This window comes from Ochlerotatus camptorhynchus, unplaced genomic scaffold, assembly GCF_037179485.1.
Source record: "Ochlerotatus camptorhynchus isolate MF236.1 unplaced genomic scaffold, CSIRO-AGI_Acam_v1.1 ptg000074l, whole genome shotgun sequence".
In the NCBI taxonomy this organism is placed as follows: Eukaryota; Metazoa; Arthropoda; class Insecta; order Diptera; family Culicidae; genus Ochlerotatus; species Ochlerotatus camptorhynchus.
The window spans coordinates 1,032,341-1,046,347 of record NW_027040564.1 but is presented as its reverse complement, the minus strand read 5'-3'; the positions used below and the strand labels follow the sequence as shown (position 1 = coordinate 1,046,347).

At 40.1% G+C, this 14,007-nt stretch overlaps 3 protein-coding genes across 3 annotated transcripts; 1 reads left to right on the top strand and 2 right to left on the bottom strand.

Moving 5' to 3' along the window:
- Positions 1–807: 807 nt before the first annotated feature.
- Positions 808–2,666, bottom strand: park (parkin). The gene is made up of 4 exons (XM_065217324.1): positions 2,281–2,666; positions 1,679–2,223; positions 1,269–1,605; positions 808–1,210 (listed from the first exon to the last, which is right to left on the bottom strand). The coding sequence occupies exons 1-4, from the start codon at positions 2,536–2,538 to the stop codon at positions 899–901; spliced, it is 1,452 nt and encodes a 483-aa protein (XP_065073396.1). The 5' UTR covers positions 2,539–2,666; the 3' UTR covers positions 808–898.
- A 6,250-nt stretch (positions 2,667–8,916) lies between these two features.
- On the bottom strand, positions 8,917–9,953 carry LOC135697561 (enkurin). Its single transcript, XM_065217323.1, has 2 exons — positions 9,180–9,953; positions 8,917–9,112 (listed from the first exon to the last, which is right to left on the bottom strand). The coding sequence occupies exons 1-2, from the start codon at positions 9,783–9,785 to the stop codon at positions 8,933–8,935; spliced, it is 786 nt and encodes a 261-aa protein (XP_065073395.1). The 5' UTR covers positions 9,786–9,953; the 3' UTR covers positions 8,917–8,932.
- A 365-nt stretch (positions 9,954–10,318) lies between these two features.
- LOC135697572 (neurogenic differentiation factor 1-like) lies at positions 10,319–10,894 on the top strand. The gene has a single exon (XM_065217352.1). The coding sequence runs from the start codon at positions 10,319–10,321 to the stop codon at positions 10,892–10,894; it is 576 nt and encodes a 191-aa protein (XP_065073424.1).
- Positions 10,895–14,007: the final 3,113 nt, after the last annotated feature.

Genomic DNA, 14,007 nt, shown 5'->3' with positions numbered 1-14,007 from the left:
CTGTCGCATTAATGGCCCTTCGCTCATTTTCAACTTCTTTTCAATTTTCATACTGCCGTACGCTAACGGAACTATCCACCTACCCTCTTCTAAAGAAGGTGATAAAAAATTTATCACAAATTCGGAAAAAAAGCTTAGTAAATTGCGAAGCAATTCGAGAGTTCCCATAATTTCAGATTGGATCTTACTAGTCCTATTGAGGATCAGGTTGCTCGGGATGATCTGAATATTTTGTCTCGGAAAAATATGTTTGATGATTCCTAGGGGAACTGATTTAGACGAATTAAGATCTATAACTAAAAAGTTTCAAAATATGAAAGCTCCAAGCTATATCCTCATAAAAAAATCTAAGAGAGTTGGAATAATTCCTATGTATGGAGTATGACCATTTATATTTTTGATTTAAATGAACAAAATTCGTGTCCGTGAACAATGCGTCATCTGGACGATAAAAATGGATATTGTAGGTTGCTAGTGAAAAATAGTAAAGAAAAGCTCTATTTCGAAATTTATGTACGGGCCCAATATTATAGGGACACTTAGGCCTGACGAGATAATAGGTAAATAAATGTCAAAGCCGTCATTTTCTCAATGAGTATAAAAAAAAATTGCAAAAGAAAATAACGGCAGCGGCGGGATTTGAACACATTTGGTGTGGGCTTCAGTTGCTGGATGGGGCTCGAAAATAGTGATGAGGACCAAATTGGGTACTCATAATTTTAATAAACCAGTACGGTAACAGTTAAACTTCAGATAACAAAATATTTATTCCAAAAAATATAACTAATAATCACTTGCTAAATTTGGATAATCTCAATCTCAATCATTCCACGTATGGCAAAAAAAAACATTTCCAACACGTAAATTTGTATACCTAGATACATTCGCCCTCGTAGCTCTAACCAAACCAGTGCGCTGCCATGCAGTCCCTGGTCCAAGCGGTCTGACAGACCCAGCACCATTCGTAGCTGCATCCAGATCGCGTGCAGACCATGTGCATGCATCCTCCGTCTCGTTCTGTCGCCGTTCGACACTGGGGACACGGTTTGGTGGTAACTTTGATAGCAATTTTGGAAGCTTCATCCCATCGCGCTTCGGACGCTCGCAGTGGATCGATGGTATAGTTCAGTGCGGCACCCGCATTTGGTTGCGGCGTTTCCAGACATTCTCCTATGTGGTAGCCCTGCAGGCAATTGCGACAGAAAACGAACTGAAACGAATCGAATAAGTGCATTTCGAAATGCGAAAAAAAACCATGAAGGACTTACACCACAGCCGTTCTGACATTGCACTCGTTTGCATTCCGCGTCAACGAGTAGACCCATTCCACAGCCGGGTTGGGGGCATAGCACCCCTCCATTTCTAAGAACATATTCCTCAGTAGCAAAGCGCTGGTACCGCTCATACTGTTCCTTCGACAGTAACTTGAAATGGTGTACATGTTCGATGTAGGAGCTCGCACAACCTACGGGACACTGTAGCGTATATCCACCGTTAGGATGTTCCAGAAATTGACGTTCCAGCAGTCTAGATATGCAGTACTGGCGGAAACAGTCCAGGCAAGTGACGTGACCTGCCTCACAGGGGAACACCAAGACGGTATCGCTGAAACGATTCAAATGTGCGATTGATTTGGCACCTAATTCATAGATGTTTCTATTAAGTTCGAGTCAATTACCTCGTATCCGTGCACGCGATACAGGGAATATCCTTATGGTTTGTCTTGATCAAGTTCAGCGGAGCAGCAAAGTCCGTCTCACCACCGGAAGAGTGCTCGGAACATTTGAAATAGAACTCGGTAAACGGTGGATCCCCCAGTTCGTTTTCCACACAAGGAATTTCATAGTTTTCGCAGTGTCCCGTAATGCGCTTCTTCTTCAAAACATCATCCCAACAGGCCGGATCCCGATGGACAGTAAAGGCACCGCTCTTGCAGATTCCGCACCGTACTCGCAGTTTGCCAGTACATACCTTTTCGCACTGGGAACAATACACGAAGAAATGTGCCTTCCTTCGTTCTCTGACCGGACTTCCTGACTTTTCGTTAACCTCCGTCATCTGGAGGTCGGTCAAAGTTTCACATAGTGGTTTTGTAGAAGCAAATTCCTCGGGACTTTCTTCTGAAATGGGTGTTTCCAGCATTGTTTTGCCATTGATTGCCGTTTTTGGCATCGTCCTAGCCTTGACCGCATGGATTATTGATTGCTGCCCTAGATCGCATTCCTGAAAGGACATCGAAAGATGACGCAACTCCATCCTTTGATCGGCTTCCGTACTTACACTAATGGTGATCGTATCGGATAGCTCCTTCCCGGCAAAGATAATCTTCAACTCGTCCGGAGCGAGCCCCAGCTGTGGGGCCACCATCTCCTTCACATCTTTGATGTCCATGTGCGGTTCCAGATCCACCGAGAGCGTATTTCCCGTATTGGTTTTCACATAGATGCTCAACGTATTGGAGAGCTTTTTCCGACCGAAAGAAAATATTGCCAACATGTTGTAAATTAAATTCTTCAAGTAGTTCACAAAGGCGAACATTTTCTTCTATAGGAACGCGACGCGACTTTTATCCATTCCACGGTAGAAATGTTGACGCGAATTTCGCGGAAAGTTCACAAATATTAATAGAAAATACAAAAATCGCAGTTCTTCCTGCCCGAATCAGCTGACAACGAAAACAAAAATAACACCAATTTGACGTTTCATCGATGTTCATTCGAAATGAACACCTACTGCCGTGTTACGCATGTTTCGCATGAACTAACTACAGTGAGATCGCTCTAAAACACGGACCAGACTCTTAATACCCATTTTTTTAAAACTGCAAAATTTTACTGGATTTCCGAGGTTAATCCATCCAAATTTTTTGTATGGAAAATACGGTTCGAACGAAAACAAGAACAAGGATGAATAAGGTTATTTCTAATAATTTATGAATTATTGACAATAATTACCTCTTGCTCCACAATGATTTTAAATTACCACTTATTGATTATTTATCAAATTCCTCTCCGCCCAGATGCCTTATTGGTTTATGGCCGCTTTTGGATTGGTCTTAGCACACATGAAAGTAGTTTAGTATTGATTATATCAGTGCTAACATTTGAAAACGGCACAAAAGCCATTTGTAAACAAATGGTTTGTGGGCCCTTTACTCACTACTTGAAGTACACCCACGCGACACAACAGCAACATCGGGTAGGGGAAATTTTCCCCTTCCTGACGATGCTGTTGGTTTGCGTGGGCGTTCTTCGGGTAGCGAGTAAAGGGCCCACAAACCATTTGTTTACAAATGGCTTTTGCGCCGTTTTCAAATGTTAGCACTGATATTTGATCCAAATAATAGAAAGAAGCATAGGCAGATTAGTAGGAAAACTAAACTAATATTATTATTATTGAGCAATGTTAGAGGGGGCATTCCCGAGCAAAGTCGGTTAACAAAATGAAAGCAAATCGATATTAAAGTGTGCAGTTCCTATCATAATGAAAACTCATTTTGATTTCAAATGTTGCGACATAAGTCTGATATCATATTGTGCTTTCATTATGCAGTCAAGACGTTTTAAATGAAAGCAACTTAACTTGAAGTTCTGCTGTTTACGTCTTGTTTAAAATTTAATTGAAATTCATCTGTCGTTGAACTAATGATTATCGTTTATCTGATTTGTTTAACACATTTTAGGTCATTCGTGACTTGCCCGCGGTGAGATTGGAGCCTAAGTCTTTTAGCTTGAGAAACATGAATGGTAACCATTTACTCTAGGCCCGTATTCAGTTAAACATTATGAATGCAAAATCAGTAATCAAATTGATTTCATTCAAAGCAGGATTAGTTTTCCGTTTGCTTCAACAGTGTAAAATTTGCTCTCATTTTTGCTGTGTTAACCGTTAAGTCAACCAAAATGAGATCAACTGGAGTATTCAAAATAAGTTACATCATAACAGCAAATTTTGATTTCAATTTGATCTTCAGCTTTGCTCGGGTTGAGCCTGGTCGCCAGTGTAATGTTGATGACCAAATACATGGAAGCTGCATTCAAATAGATAATCATGAGATGGCTCTTAGATAATGACTTATGCGAGTCGATTGAAATCATCCGAATATTAAAAAACGGTTAAGTTGATCCAACATAGAAGCGTAGATGCATCGGTGAAGGATAAGAAAAGGAGAGGCAAAGGTGTTGAAATAGAGAATTAGATATCGTCGATATTGAATGCGCATGTTTAAATAACGTTGATTAAGGTACCTATCGTAAAAATGTGCATATCATCTAGTTATGATGGTTGTCAACACTTACATTTCGATAAAGATGGTACTACCTATTTTACCTTTTTTTATTGTGATACCAACCATCACATAAGCCGACTTTGAAGCATCATTAACAATACACTCGTTCCGAGAAGAGCAGCAGCCATAAAAGTATGAACACTTTCGAAAAATTTCAGTGTCAGTTCCTTTACATTAACCTCCTCTGAATTGATGAGAAGAATTAAGTGTAGGAAAAATTCCAGTTCTTATTCTGTGCACAACATTCCTATAAAAAAAAATAATTCATTATTAATTAATTAACCTTTAAAATCCCAAAATACTTACCCACAATTTTCAGTATAACCAATAGAGTTCAGAAAGAATTTCTTGCAGACTTGTCGACTTTCTCCGTTTTCCCGACGTACGTTAAAAAATGTAGGTGTAGAATTTCCTAGGATTATGATCCGCAAAACGGTTCTTGCGCCGTTTCAGTACTGTCATACGCTTGACGTTTTCACGAATAAAGCCACGTTGTTCTTCAGCTTTAATCTTCCAGAACTGTGCATTAGAGTGATGCAAAATTTGAAATTTTCGCTCCACAATACTTAAACGATTCTAAATCAGATCCTGACTAACCTCTTAAAATTTGAACCCATTTGGTGAGAAATTGAGATGGCACAAACCATTTGGAGTTTGTATGGGAATTACTATGGTAAAACCAAGATTTTTGTTCATGTCTATCTAATAATTCACCATACCGGCCTGCTTCAAAAGCTTTCAACTGTGCTTGTAGGAAATTTTCCCAGCTACAACTTTGCTCAAGACCACGTTTTGATCAAATGCAAGGATCGAAAGTTATCAATGGTTCAATGTGCTGATGTCTTATGATCATGCTCAATCAACTGCTCACCAGGCAACATTGGTGTTTCTGGGGCGTTGAATAGGACACAAAAATCATGGCAGTATTCACTCGGCTGTCGACAGAAGCAGACCACTCTTAGGCTGTGAACCATTTGGTGGGTTATTTTAACTTTTGGTTAAAATTTGACACATGAAAAGTTATCGATTAACCCTGCTATCCGAGCGTGGCTACTTCTGACAGACAAGAAGTTAAATTTTGACAACCGTGGCTGAGTTCTTCTCGAAAACCGGTCGATCGACAGGACAGGGATTTTCGTACATAGAAAATAACTTTCGAAATGTCACTTTTAACCATGAGTTAAATTTAACTCGTGGTTAAAAGTGACATTTCGAAAGTTATTTTCTATGTTCGAAAATCACCGTGCTGTCGATCGACCGGTTTTTCGAGCCAAGGTTGTCAAAATTTAACTTCTTGTCTGTCAGAAATAACAACGCTCGGATAGCAGGGTTAATCAATAAATTTCCATCTGTCAAATTTTAACCAAAAGTTAAAAAAATCCACCAAATGGTTCAGAGCCTTAATGTGTGTCACGCGATCATCTGTTTACTCGGCAGCAACCATTGTGTGGTCCTCCTCATTGTTCTTCATCAGCAGTTCTTTCAGTTGATGCGTCGTCGACTTTGGAAAGCAACCGTTTCGTGATGAATGTGTGAGTGCTGACCACGTTTTGCGTCCATTGCTACAATGGAAGCGCTCTCAGCCTCGTTGGCGAATCTGCCATACAAGTAAACCACTGGAAGCGGCTCCCGTTCTGGTAGAGGAGGCTTATTGGATAGCGGAAGATAAAATGTTTATTGTGTTGTACCTTTTGACTATAGTTTTAAGATGTATTGTATAGTGAACAAGAATCCTCGGATCTGTAAAGTAAATTCGGTTGAGCCTTATCAAATAAATTATTTTTTTTTGTTTATTAATTTATTTGATAAGGCTCGAATTAACTTTACAGAGCCGAGGATTCTTGGTCACTATACAATACATCTTAAAACTATAGTCAAAAGGTACAACACAATAAACACTTTATCTTCCGCTATCCAAAAAGCCTCCTCCATCAGAACTGGAGCCGCTTCCAGTGGTTTCATTGTATGGCAAATTGTTGTACACCAACGAGGGTCAGAGCGCGTCCATTGCAGCAATGGACGCAAAACGTGGTCAGCACTCACACACTCATCACGAAACGGTTGCTTTCCAAAGTCGACGACGCATCGACCGAAAGAACTGCTGATGAAGAACAATGAGGAGGACCACACAATGGTTGCTGCCGAGAAAACAGACGATCGCGTAGCACACATCGAGAGTGGCCTGCTTTTGTCGACAGCCGAGTGAACACTGATATCAAATAAATTAATAATAATAAAAATCATAGACCTGTGCACGGGTGAACTTTAGTTCATCTACTGAAATTTTTTTGACACAACAGCGGGGCCCTGTTTACTAAAAATGAACACATGTATAATGCTAGCGTGACATTTGAAAAGGGCCTATCAACTTTTGTAAATAATTTGCTAGGCCCTTTTCATGAGAACCGAAGTACGCCCACGCACACCAAGAGCACTATCAGGAAGGGGAGAATTTCCTCTGCCCGATAGTGTTGTTAGTTTACGTGAGCGTATTCGGTTCGCGCGAAAAAGGCTTAACAAGTTTTGCGTACATAAGTTGATAGACCCGTTTCAAATGTTACGTGAGTATTATCCATGTGTTCATTTTTAGTAAACAGGGCCCCGCTGCTGTGTCACTTTTTGTCGAGTGAGTGAACTCAAATCCATCCGTGCACTCGTCTATGGCCAATGAGCTGGATTACAGAGGTGAAGCAATCGGTTAAGTTGTGTGAGTAAAACCCCTGTACGATACAAGCAATTAGTGACGTCACTACTTGCGTTTACGTTGATTTTTTGGTTTACTAATACAACAATATTTCACGATCTGCTTCACCTCTCTCTGTACCTCATTGGTCTATGGCTACTATGTCACACTGCAAAATACAGTGTTGCCTACAGAGCAGCTGCTTGATCATGTCATAAGTTTACCAATCTCTTAAATAATTAATAACATTTTCCTGTCTTGAAACATAGAAACGATTTTCGGCAGAGTTGTAGCTGAGAAAATGTTGTATAAGAATGGCTATCGAATTGTTTCGCAGCTCAATATGGAAAACATCTAGAAGACAATGAACAAAAAGTTAAGATTTCCCATAATAATTTACATGTAAACTTCAAATGGCTTGTGTGAAGTTTGTTTCTAACCAAATGAGTTGTAACTTTGAGAGGCTAATCAGAACCCGAATTGAAACCATTTAAGCACTGTGGAGCGAAAAAGTCAAATTTTGCATCAGTCTACTGAGCATGTTCATCTTTCAATATCATTCCATTGCAATCCTTACTACATCGTTAATAATGACAGCGAGAGAAATACGCCTATCTGTCAAGGATAAGCAAATAAGGTAGTGGAATTAAATGGAAATTACTAATCCTTCTCTCTCTCATTACACAGGTATTTCACTAAGACGCCCACATTCATCAGGATTCATCGTTAAGTTTTTTCGTCCCCGAAAAAACTGCCATCCGAATCCAACGTCTCGCTTCCAGAATCAAGCTCTGGGTTTGAAAACTCCGTCAGGGTCTGCACTTTTTAGCTACCATCACGATCTTGCCGAGATGCCGAACAAGGTTTCGGGAAAGATTTTGAACGTGATTCATGATCAAAACCAGTGAAAGACCCCAGCTCCGACGGAGATTCTGGAATAGGATTTTTCTGCCATTCTGCGACAGATTCCTCAGTTCCTCTTTTCTAGGTGAGGTGGCAAAGTTGATTCCGGAAGCTGTGAATGATCATTATCAGAACTTTTCTCAAGCCACCAAGGTTGGAACGGAAACCGTTCTGTTGCTAAATCTTAATCAAAACCGATGAATTCCTCATCGGAACTGTCTTCTTCACTGCAATAAACTTTTAGCAACTCCAACTCCGGCCATAAACATACTGTCTTCAACACTCCACTACTAAGCCCACCCACCAGCAGCAAGGTGCAAAAAGTGCAAACGAACGTGCTTGCTGCGCACCACTTGCCGCAATAACCAGAATATTGGATCTATAATTTGTTCAAAACCTCAGAAATTTCGTGATCACAGGAAAGGGAAAACATTGAAATTTCATAATCGAGACAAATTTTGAAAATAACGGACTTGAACGTCTATCTACGGAATTGAAAAAAAAAAAACTCAAAATATTACTGATTCCGTCAACGTTACTATTCTCCATCTCAGTCAAATTGATTTTGAATGAATCTTTTTAACACAATTTTTTTAACAAACCAAGGTGTGGTTAAATGTGAGTTTTGAAAGTCAAATTCTATACTCTCAACATTGGTCGTACAAAAATGACTTTTGTGACTTTTTGATGAAAAAAGTTACATTTTAGTGACAGACTTGAAAATAGTGACCAGCTACAAACCCTGCGAACTTCTCATTAGGTTCATCCCTTCCAACTGTCCCCAATCAACCCTCTAAACTTTCCTAGATTTTTATCGAACCTTCCGAGACGAAATTGCCGGATAACAAGAAAACATTGCTTAGAAGACGAAAGATTTTATCAAATTTATTGCACAATTCACATACTACTCCTAAAATCGAAAGCACTCGGAGTCACACACTACGTTTAGTTAAAAATTAAAAAGGCAATTCTTATATGATATTGACCAGAAGGTATCAAAATAGAACACAACATCCGGGATAGCTCAGCATCATTAATTACTTTTGCTGATGCTTGCTCTACTCGTCATCGTTGTAAATGTAGATGTAAGGATTGTTCTCCATCATCAGAATATCCTTCTCCAGTTCCTTCAGAGCTTTCTCCAATTTGGCTTTGCGGATCATTTTCGGCACAGTGTCAATCAACAGCGGAAGACTTTGGTATTCCCTCTGTAGGTTTTCCCAGTTTTTCTTCAAGCCCTGAAATTAAGAAAATGATTTCAAATGAAAATCCCTTACCAAGTGCTTTAGGGTTCGACCAGCTGACCTTCAACAGTTCCAATCGATCCTCTTGGGATATCGCCGAACAGGCAGGCTTCTCTTCAGCCATCTTGTCCAACACGCATTGCTTCTGCGCTTCCAGGTCCTTCTTGCGGCGGTGAAGGTACTGCGGGATCTTGCCGTACTTCGGTTGACACATGTAAACCGGTACCAGACCCGACTTTTCCAAATCATGAAAATCTCCCTTCCGGGTGTCCGCGTATCGCGGTCGAACCTTCTTGGGATTCGTACTAACCACCTTCTTGATGTTTTCGACCTTGAAGTCAACGCACTTCATCACCTGCTGCTGTGAGCCTGCCAGCTCATTTTTCTTGGGCACGGGAGGCTTGTGGCCGGCACATAGCCTAACCGGTGCCGATTTGGTAGCTCGAAAGCGGATACCGCAGTTCTTTTTGAGGAATTCGTCCGGTTTTTGCAGAGGAATTTTGGCAAAACCCATCGTCCGATGGGCATCCTTGCTGGACTTGGTCTCCCGACGGACTTGGTGCTCGAAGCGAGAGTGATATAGCGGTGGTTTCGGTGGACGTTCCGGAGGTTTCTTCTCCACGTTGTAGATGTTTTCGTTATGATGATAGATGTTGATAATGGACATGGTTGGAAGATCGTATGGCTGGACCGGAGGGACAAGTTTAATCCGCAACGGATGGAAGAGCACAATAATCTGACGAAAGTACTAGAAATCTACGGAGAACGAGTGTCAAACTATTTGTCGGAAATAAACAAAGGAATATGACCATAGCAACCGTTGACCGTGAAGTGTCCCAACACAATTGAGCCTGTTGTGGCAACGGCGAGACCTTCAGGTAGATGGTCGATTTGGCGGGAATGTGGACTGCGGACATGCGCGATAGACCGCCGGAAAGTGGTCAAGGTACCGAGGAGAATGTGTAACCGTTACATGGACATCGAAACTGGGTTCCGTTCGGCGCTTATTTCGCTTATCGGTTTTTATGACATCCAATTATGCAAACCAACCATCAATAAGCTCTTATCGTTGAGCTCGAGTGCCAATCGTTTGCATAAGACTGATAACGGGTGGAAAATTAGATTAGACGGAAAATGCCACCGCCAATCGATATAAACAAACGTGGAAAACTGTTCCCGATAGATGGATTCAGTTCAACCATGAAGACCTATCAATCGAGTACCACAACGTCCAGAAGGTCTTCCTCGGCTAAGGAAGCTACCAAGCGATCCAAGGCCAACCAACGGGAACGGAATCGGATGCATGGCCTGAACGACGCATTGGATCGTCTACGTCGGTGCGTCCTATTGCCGCAGCTATTCAACACATCCGTCAAGTGTGACCACACGGTACCGCAGAAGCTGTCCAAGATTGAAACGCTGCGTTTGGCGAGGAACTACATCTATGTTCTGAAGGAAGCGCTCAGGCAGAATCGCGCGTTAAGCCACGGAGAGCTGATGGACGCATTGTCCGTTCGCTTGAGTCAGAATACGTGCAGTTTGTTGAGGACACGCTTGAAGTTGGACGAAGAGCTGAGAGCTGGACTGTTGAAACCACGTTGCGAAAGGAATCTATGCTACTGCCGGTGCAATGAATCGACCAGCTATGCGTGCTGCAGCATCGACGGTGGAAACCGAACCGTGAAAGAGGCGAGAATCAGTACACCCACGCTGTACGAGTATATGGACGAGTACTGTACCTGTGCGGCAGAGGAACTTTACTTGCATAGCATGTAGATTGTAATAAACTTGTCAATTGTTTATGCCTGACGCAAAATTAGTAGATCAATTCGTTAGACCGATTACCCAATCATGGTGAGCAGCAAATCTCCGACTAGCAAATTCCCGGAATTTTGGAAATTTTATGTGGTTGTGCATTGCATATACATTTAAATTAAGCATACAACCGAATGCAGTTGAACTGAAAAGATCACTAGGTTAAATGGGTAATTACAACGACAGTAACATGTTTACTGGATCTTGAACTGACGACACGTTCGAAGTCTTCACATTTTGAGTATGAAACTTTGACCAAAACTTTGTTAGGTTTAGTAGATTGCTTTCAAGCGTTTCATTTATAATCATTTCCCTTTAAGAGTTTTTTTTTCAGTATCCTTCTAAAATAAATTTTAAATTTTCTTTGGGAGTCTATTGAAAACTTCTTTACAACAGTCCAGAAATTCGGCAGAACACTCCAAAAACTTCTTGAAATTCGTTGAAGTTTTTTTTTTAATTTACTTGAATTCGCCGTTGAATTTCCATTCAGTTGACCTCAGAATTCCCCTAATAAAAAATAACCATAAACGAACGGTAACCCAAATGATTGAACAATTCCACAAATGGTTTGGATGATGCCCCGAACACGTCGTTAAGCAAATTAACCATAACATTTTTATTAGGATCTCAACTTACAATTGAAAAGGATCTAACAGCTTTTGTTAACCAAATAATGACAGGATGGCCACTGAATTTAGGAACATAAATTTCTGGTTTTTCTCCGGTTACCCGTTAGTTTTCTCGGTTTCATATCAATAGCTACTTAGGGGAAAGCGGGGCAATATGGCTAATTGGGCTTAAAAATCAACTTATTGAACATATTTTATAAAAAATCTGTTGCAGGCTAAATGCTTGAAACCTACATACTTAGTTTTTTTTTTCAATCGAGCTCGGCTGTGCAAATCTTGGCAAAAAAAAAGTTTCACTGCTGAGCAAACATTTCATCTGTTTGCTAAGATTCATTATCCGAGACTCAGCAGTCAAATGTCACTTTTGCTGAAATCTCAGTGAAAGTTATTTTTGCCGAGCTCGGTAGTAACAACTAAGTGTGTACTTCAACTCAAGGGCGTGGCCAGGTTTCAAGCTAGGGAGGGGCGAAAAAAAATTACTATGGAAAATTTGGCCGAATGTCATTTTACCGAACGCCTTTTCCCCGAAAGCCTTCTATCGGTCGCTAAACTATCTAAATGAAAAGGTCTAACAAAATACTTTTCTCTACAGCAAATATTCGGAAAATGTTAGACTAGCTCAAAATCTCAAAACTGTTATAAAATTTCTGAATCAGAAAATAAGGTCTATCAGTAGTTTCCTATAACTTATCGTTGATATCCCTTCAGCAGCTTTATAAATGGTCACTGGTTTCTTATATGACACGATCTTTTTCTAGATTTTAATCTATCTATATACACCCATATTCTTGTTTTCGTTTGAACCGTATTTTCCATACAAAAAACTTTTTTTTTGTATGGAAAATACGGTTCGAACGAAAACAAGAATATCTATATATATTTATATAAATGAATTTCTGTCTGTCTGTCTGTCTGTCTGTCTGTCTGACCCTTATAGACTCGGAAACTACTGAACCGATTGGCGTGAAAATTTGTATACAGGGGTTTTTGGGGCCGTGGAAGGTTCTTATGATGGTTCGAGACCCCTCCCCCTTCTGTAAGGGGGGGGGCTTCCATACAAATGAAACAGAAATTTCTGCATAACTCGAGAACTAATCAAGCAAATGGAACCAAATTAGGCATGTGGGGGCGAGTGTGGGGGTATAAGGAGATAATCATAGGGGGTAGCCCCTAAGATAATAGGAGGAGGGGGCTACGTACAATATAGCTTGCTTTTTTTTAAATCGGCGCATAAACTCAAGCTAATATTGAATCCCGAGCAAGACCGGGCACACTCAGCTAGTGGGTGATAAAAATGAATTTCTGTCTGTCTGTCTGACCCTTATAGACTCGGAAACTACTGAACCGATCGGCGTGAAAATTTGTATGCAGAGGTTTTTGGGGTAGGGAAAGGATCTTATGATGATTCGAGACCCCTCCCCCTCTGTAGGGGGGCTCTTATACAAATTAAACAGAAATTTCTGCATAACTCGAGAACTAATCAAGCAAATGGAACCAAATTTGGCAAGTGGATGTCATAGAGGGTAGCCCCTTAGATAAGAGGGGGGCTACGTACAATATAGCATGCTTCTTTTTTTTATTGGCGCATAAACTCAAGCTTATATTGATTCCCTACCAAGGCCGGGCACACTCAGACAGTAAACAATAAAGATTTTCTTAACACTGATGTTTCAACTTAAATTCTTCAATTTTGCATTATTCTTTTCATGAATACGACTGTATTTTATGAAAACACGTTTTGAAACAGCTGCTTTGATAAAAAAATCAGACTGAAAAAATATAGCCTTAAATAGAAAGCACTTCTGAAATTTAATTTATTCTACAGAAAATAAATGTTTCTGTTAAATCTTTTTATTCGAAAACTGTTCATTGTTGACCCTTCATAAAGCCTCAAGAGAACATAATATTCTTACCCGTTGTTTATAAGGTCGCTCATACCACCTAAACAGGGTGCTCATTTTTCCCCAATGGTTTAATTTCGGTTACTAAACGAAAATTTTTAAATCTTCTTGTATAAGATTCCAAATTTTACTTTTAATATTCAATTTGTATTCATGAATGTAAATAGGGCTTGAAACTATCCATTTGGTTAAACATCATTTGAATTTTCAATTAAATTTTGTATGATTAGTGATGATTTTCTTAAGGTGGCCAAACTGCCCCACTTTCCCCTATAATAAAAAGGAATGTGTACTCCAAAAGGCACCAAGATTGCATCAAATTGTCAAATATGGTCCCATAATTTAAATAAATTAGTAAGACATAAGACCGAAATTTTAATAGTTTTTAAGAGTATCGGAATTTAGAAATTTCTCTAGATTACCACCCCTATTCTGTATTTCGTTCAAAATGATATTCCTATACAAAAAAATTTTTTTTTTTGTAAGAGAATTTCGTTTCGCACGAAATGCAGAATAGGGGTGTACATGTAATTTTCTTCGACCA